Source organism: Hemitrygon akajei, chromosome 29 (genome assembly GCF_048418815.1).
Source record: "Hemitrygon akajei chromosome 29, sHemAka1.3, whole genome shotgun sequence".
NCBI lineage: Eukaryota > Metazoa > Chordata > Chondrichthyes > Myliobatiformes > Dasyatidae > Hemitrygon > Hemitrygon akajei.
In genome coordinates this window covers 14,410,215-14,416,214 of record NC_133152.1, presented here as the reverse complement: position 1 = coordinate 14,416,214, position 6,000 = coordinate 14,410,215, and the positions used below count along the sequence as shown (strand labels likewise).

The 6,000-nt window shown below is 44.7% G+C and overlaps 1 protein-coding gene across 1 annotated transcript; it reads left to right on the top strand.

Annotated features, from left to right (window-relative positions):
• Positions 1–1,849: 1,849 nt before the first annotated feature.
• Positions 1,850–5,421, top strand: b3gnt7l (UDP-GlcNAc:betaGal beta-1,3-N-acetylglucosaminyltransferase 7, like). The gene has a single exon (XM_073031691.1). The coding sequence runs from the start codon at positions 2,314–2,316 to the stop codon at positions 3,553–3,555; it is 1,242 nt and encodes a 413-aa protein (XP_072887792.1). The 5' UTR covers positions 1,850–2,313; the 3' UTR covers positions 3,556–5,421.
• Positions 5,422–6,000: the final 579 nt, after the last annotated feature.

Here is a 6,000-nt window from a genome sequence, read left to right as displayed (position 1 = left end):
GACTGGCAAATCGCCCAAGAGTAGTGTGTACCTAGTGGGCTAGGCACACATACCCTTACATTAATCAGTACTGTGTTGCACAAATAAATCATATCAAATCAATTGTAACTCATGCTAAAATCAATCCTGGACTTTCATCATGACAAAGGCAAGCTTGTGGATAATCTGACTAGTAATCTATATAAATTTTAATACGTTGGCTCCTAGATAATTTTATTGAATTAATTACTTTCTATAGCAATAGTCTGGTACAGCTTTCATAAATTCTTTAAAAATGCACTGTGAACCCGCCTGAACCGGGGTTTTACTCAATTTGAATATGATTTTATTTTCTATTTATGATTTAATGTTTGTTGAATTATACATAGTCATCTGCTACTTGTGAATTATTTCAGAATCTGGTTTATTATCACTGGCATGTGTTAGGAAATTTGTTAACTTAGCAGCAGCAGTTCAATGTAATCCATAATATAGAAGAAAAAAATAATAAATAACTAAATCATTTACAGTATATGTATATTGAATAAATTAAAAATTGTGCAAAAATAGAAATATATATTAAAAAGTGAGGTACTGTTCACGGGATTAATATCCATTGAAGAATCAGATGGCAGAGGGGAAGAAGCTGAGTGTGTGCCTTCAGGCTTCTGTACCTCCTACCTGAAGGTAACAGTGAGAAACTGGAGGTTTCTGGAGGTCCTTAATAATGGACGCTGCCTTTCTGAGACACCGCTCCTTGCGGATGTCCTGGGTACTTTGTCGGCTAGTACTTGGGGAGCCGACTAAATTTACGACTCTCTGCAGCTTCTTTCGGACCTGTGCCATAGCCACCACCCCCCCCCCCCCCATACCAGACAGTGATGCAGCCTGTCAGAATCTTCTCCACAGTACAACTATACAAGCTTTTGAGTGTATTTGCTGACATACCAAATCTCTTCAAAGACACTGCCTTGTCTTCTTTATAGCTGCATTGCTATGTTGAGACCAGGTTAGATCCTCATAGATCTTGACACCCAGGAACTTAAAATTGCTCACTCTGTCCACTTCTGATGAGAATTGATATGTGTTCCTTCGTCTTACCCTTCCTGAAGTCCACAACCAGCTCTTTCATCTTACTGACGTTGAGTGCCAGGTTGTTGCTGGACACCACTCCACTATTGGCAGATCTCGCTCCTGTACTCTCTCTCGTCTCCACCTGAAATTCTACCAACAATGGTTGTGTCATCAGCAAATTTATAGATGGTATTTTAGCTATGCCTAGCCATACAGTCATGGGTATAGAGAGATAGAGCAGTGGGCTAAGCACCAGTGTTGATCATCAGCGAGGAGGAGATATTATCACCCATCCGCACAGATAGTGGTCTTCCGGTTAGAAAGTCGAGGGTCCAATTGAAGAGGGAGCTACAGAGACCCAGGTTCTGTAACCTCTCAATCAGGATTGTGGGAATGATAGTGTTAAACACTAAGCTATAATCGATGAACAGGATTCTGATATAGCTGCTCGTATTGTCCAGGTGGTCTAAGGCTGTGTGAAGAGCCAGTGAGATTGCGTCTGGCGTCGACCTATTGTGGCGATAGGAAAATTGTAGTGGGTCCAGGTCCTTGATGATGAGGCGGGAGTTCAGTCGGCGGCAGGAGTTTTGTTGAACTGTAGCTGGATATCGGTTGCTCATTGAACCATTTGATTGTTATCCTGTGATCTAGTTCTGCGTCTTTATTGTAACTGGTTTTAATGGGGTGTTGGGAGGCAACTGCGTATATATGCCCCTTACAGGTCCACAGAAAAAGATTTACACATCGCATAAATGCGACGTCCAGGAGGGGCGGGGCGATAAATCCCAATAGATGCAGCTGTTGCTGCTGTTTAAAGAAGGCTCGACTAACTGCAGCTTCAATGAGTACATTCCCATTGAGGCTGCTCGCAACGCTCGTACTCGAAGGTGGGAGGAGAAAAGTGAGATCGAACTGCTAAAGAAGGGGTTAATAGAAACTGCAGGCACGGAATCTCCCCGTCAGGCTGCGAGGAGTTCTCTCTCCTCCTATTCTGGCACTCACTTCAGTCTGATTGCCGACATCCCCGAGTGAGCAGCTCCTGTTGCCCCGGCACAGAGGGTCCGTCTCCTGAGTTAACAGCCTACCTCGCGGTCTTGTCGCCGCGGCAAGGGCCATGTGCCTCCGTTTCGGCTGCCCGTGTGCCTCGGGGCTGGGCTCACCACAGCAACAGTTGTACCTCTCGGTGCCTGGACCGCTGTAGAGAAGCCCCGCCGCCTCGGGTGGTCGCAGCCGGGGCCGGAGGGACGTTATTCGCTGGTCATGGAATACATGTTCCCCAAGAGGAAGCTGCTCAAGACTTTGCTGACCCTGTCGCTGCTCTTCGCCACCGTAGCCTTCATCCAGAAGCTGAAGTTGGGCGACGGGCTGGGGCTAGGGCTGCGGGTGACGGCGGACGCCAGGTTGATCCCGGCCTGGCACGGTACCGAGAGCGGCCCGGCCCGGACTAATGGCAGCATTGACGGAGGCGGGGAGGTGGTGGCGGGGGCGACCGTGTCCGGCAGCCCAGCCACTGTCGCCGCTCCCCGAACCTGGACCGTGACGGTGACCAACTGCAGCCAGAATGAGTCGGTGCGCGGCTTGAGCTGGTTCTCGGCGCTGGACGCCAAGTTCCAGGAGTACGTGCTGTACCGCCACTGCCGCTACTTCCCCATGCTGCTCAACCATCCCGAGAAGTGCGCGGAGCCCACCGACGTCCTCATCGTCGTCAAGTCGGTGATCGAGCAGCACGACCGGCGGGCTGCCGTCAGGGAAACGTGGGGCCGGGAACGCAGCATCGGGGGTCGCAACATCAGGACTCTCTTCCTGCTAGGCACACCAAGCGACGGCAAGGATCAGCGCAACCTGCAGAAGCTTCTGGAATACGAGGACCTTTTGTACGGCGACATCCTGCAGTGGGACTTCATAGACACTTTCTTCAATCTGACCCTCAAGGAGGTCAATTTCCTCAAGTGGTTCGACATCTACTGCCGCCGCACCCACTTCGTCTTCAAGGGTGACGACGACGTCTTCGTCCACACCGAGAACCTGATGGAGTTCCTGGACTCGCAGACCGATAGCCCCCGGCGCGACACCCTGTTCGTGGGCGACATCATTTTCAGGGCACAGCCCATCAGGAACATTCAGAGCAAGTATTTCATCCCCAAGCAATTGCATGATAAGCCCTATCCGCCGTACGCGGGCGGCGGCGGATTCCTCATGGCGGGCCCACTTGCCAGGCGCCTAGTGGCCGCCTCGGAGAGCATCGAGCTCTACCCCATCGACGACGTGTACCTGGGCATGTGCCTGCAGAAGGTAGGCGTCGAGCCACAGTTGCATTACGCCTTCAGGACGTTTGGGGTCGTCAAGCGTCGGGTGAGCCCCATGAACAGTGATCCCTGCTTCTACAAGAACCTGGTGGTCATCCATAAACTCAGTCCCAAGGGCTTGCTGACGATGTGGAACACAGTCCACAACCGAACTCTCATCTGTGCCAAGAAATACTTTATAAACCTAAACGTGTAATCTTCTCACCGAATAACTTGATTCCAGACTTTCCTGTACGTTAGAAATGTAGGTACTCGGTGTGAGTTGGGAACGAATCGTTTAGAATCAGTGTGGTGTGAATGGTGGGAGTTATTCAGCTCTTATGTTTTGAGTGTGGATAAACCGAGTAAAGGTACTTTTTTTAAAAAAAAAGTAAGAATTGTATATTTTTGAAGTTTATTTTTACACTCTAACGTCCACAAATAACTTGTCAATTGGCACCGAGTTTAGTATTGAGTTTTTTTTAAAGGAAAGGGAAACCGAATCAGAGGCTGAGAGCCACTTGTCTCTTTTTATAGATGAAAACAATTTCTTCGGAAGACCGGATATGATTTGGATAATGACACTAGGTAGCACTTGGTGACTAGGATATAGAAGTAAAATTAATGTAGCGAAAATGATTTGCAGCTTAAGTGATACTGATCTCCCAGACACCGGGTTGAAGGAATAATTTTAACTTGCTTTAAAAACAAACCACATATCATTGATTGTTCCTTTACATTCCCACCCCACCCCTTTTGTATAAACAGGTGTCTGATTTAATTTAGCGCGATGATTGTAATTGTGCATAAACTTTATGGATACAAATACTGTTTTAAGATGCTCCGTTTTCAATGCCCCAAACTCAGGATATTTTTATTATTGATTTTTGGCAGCTGATGAATAGCAGGAGTCAAATTTCAGAGATCTTGCCTTTGACTTGGTTTGCTGTCAGATAGATTGCATCCTTGTTTCTGATTTGAAATAAAGGATCTTTTTGACCTGAATTTAACTGCAAGGTGATTATTTCTAGGGGTAGGAGGTGAAGCAAGCAATCTGATGCAGCTTTCTTGCTTCAGTTCAAAGCTGGCCTTTTCAACCAAAAGGTTGCTGTTGTTTGGTAATAAACTTGCATTTAGAGGTGGATTATTGCCCTTGCTTCCTGTTAAGAAAATCTGCAGTTGATGTTCTAGTAATGAAACCGCCAAGGTCTTTCTGATTATATTGTAGTGGTGGACATGGTCATTGGATGAATGTCATTCCTTAACCTTTTAGGAATACATGAAAACCATGCAGTGCTGTGCACAATCCTGAAAATAATCATTGGCAAATGGTTATTCCTGAAGCTCATTGCCAAGCAAATTTGTAAAATGTTTAGCTGACAAAATAATGGGGGGGAGAAGGAAAAAAAGGGAAACGGTAACATCCTTCTTGTGTAATCTCCCCCATATCCTTTCAAGTCAAATTCTTTTTTTTTCCGTTGTTTAAACCTTTTGGTAATTGTGATCTTTAGATCATTTATAAGATCAAATCAAATTAATATATTGAATTAATAGGTCTGGAAGTTTTGATAGTTTAATATTCTGTAAAATGTTGTGCTTGTTTGACTGGTCAGGGCCATTAATTTCTGTCTTAACTTCAGATGCTGCTCCATGGTCCTGATGAAGGAGCTATGGAATTGCTGAGGTGCACAGAATTTGACATTTGTGCTTCTGCCTGTCATTGTTGTTTCCATCTCCTACAAGTGAAACTGTGTCTTAATGAAGCATTCCACATTGAAGCAAGTGAGCCAGAAAACGTGTGACATGATTTGTCATGATTTATGGACAAATGTTTGAAACATTGTCAACAGATAGTCCTTCCAAACTGGCAACCATCCTTAACTATAATTTGAAGAATAAGTCTTTAGTATTTAAAACTATTTGTCTTGAGGTCTAGGATTTTTTTGGCAAAATTTGAAAATAACTTGCAAAAATGTTTTTGATTTGTTAGATTAATTTTATTCAATGTTTGAGAATCTTGCCAACATAATCAAAATTTAACTTGTACTTCAATATGTAATAAAGTCCAAAATTACTTTCTTTACATTTGTGCTGCCTGCATTTTATTGAGCTCTGTAATCTATCAGAGCATTGAGTAATGCTCAATTGTTTTCTTAAAGTTTATGTATCAAATATGTACAGTTACTCTTGATAACAAATTTGCATTTAAAACTGAAGTAGGGGTGTATTGACTTACTGCCTTCTGTAGTGAGAAATGTACAAATTCCAGATTGTTCCAGGTGAGGTTGTTTTGGTTTAGAGGAGTCATGTTTGCAGGAGTTGATGAGTGTTGTTGGTGTGAGAGTAGTTGGCATGAAGCCTTTATGTGGATTGTGATTTAGCAACCTGCTCAGGGTTTGTGAGAATGGTACACAGGTGTATCCTGGTCATTTTGTATTGGGAAAAGCTTTACCCTGGTAATTCTGCTGTGTGTGTGTGCTGGGCTATTGCCAAAGTTTTAGTCAGTCTGGCTGATGGCTCACCCTCTTGCAGTGGATGTTGCCTGGTAGACAAACATCCAGAATAGAATCCTCTTTATAGACGAACCAAAATGATCCCAGTCACAGTCTGGTATCCAGACTATGCATTCTTAAATCTGCAGAAGTTGTACTCTGAGACCTGG

What these genes read in the sequence shown, in the direction of transcription:
- b3gnt7l (XM_073031691.1), top strand. Translation starts at nt 2,314, where the DNA reads ATGGAATACATGTTCCCCAAGAGGAAGCTGCTCAAGACTTTGCTGACC.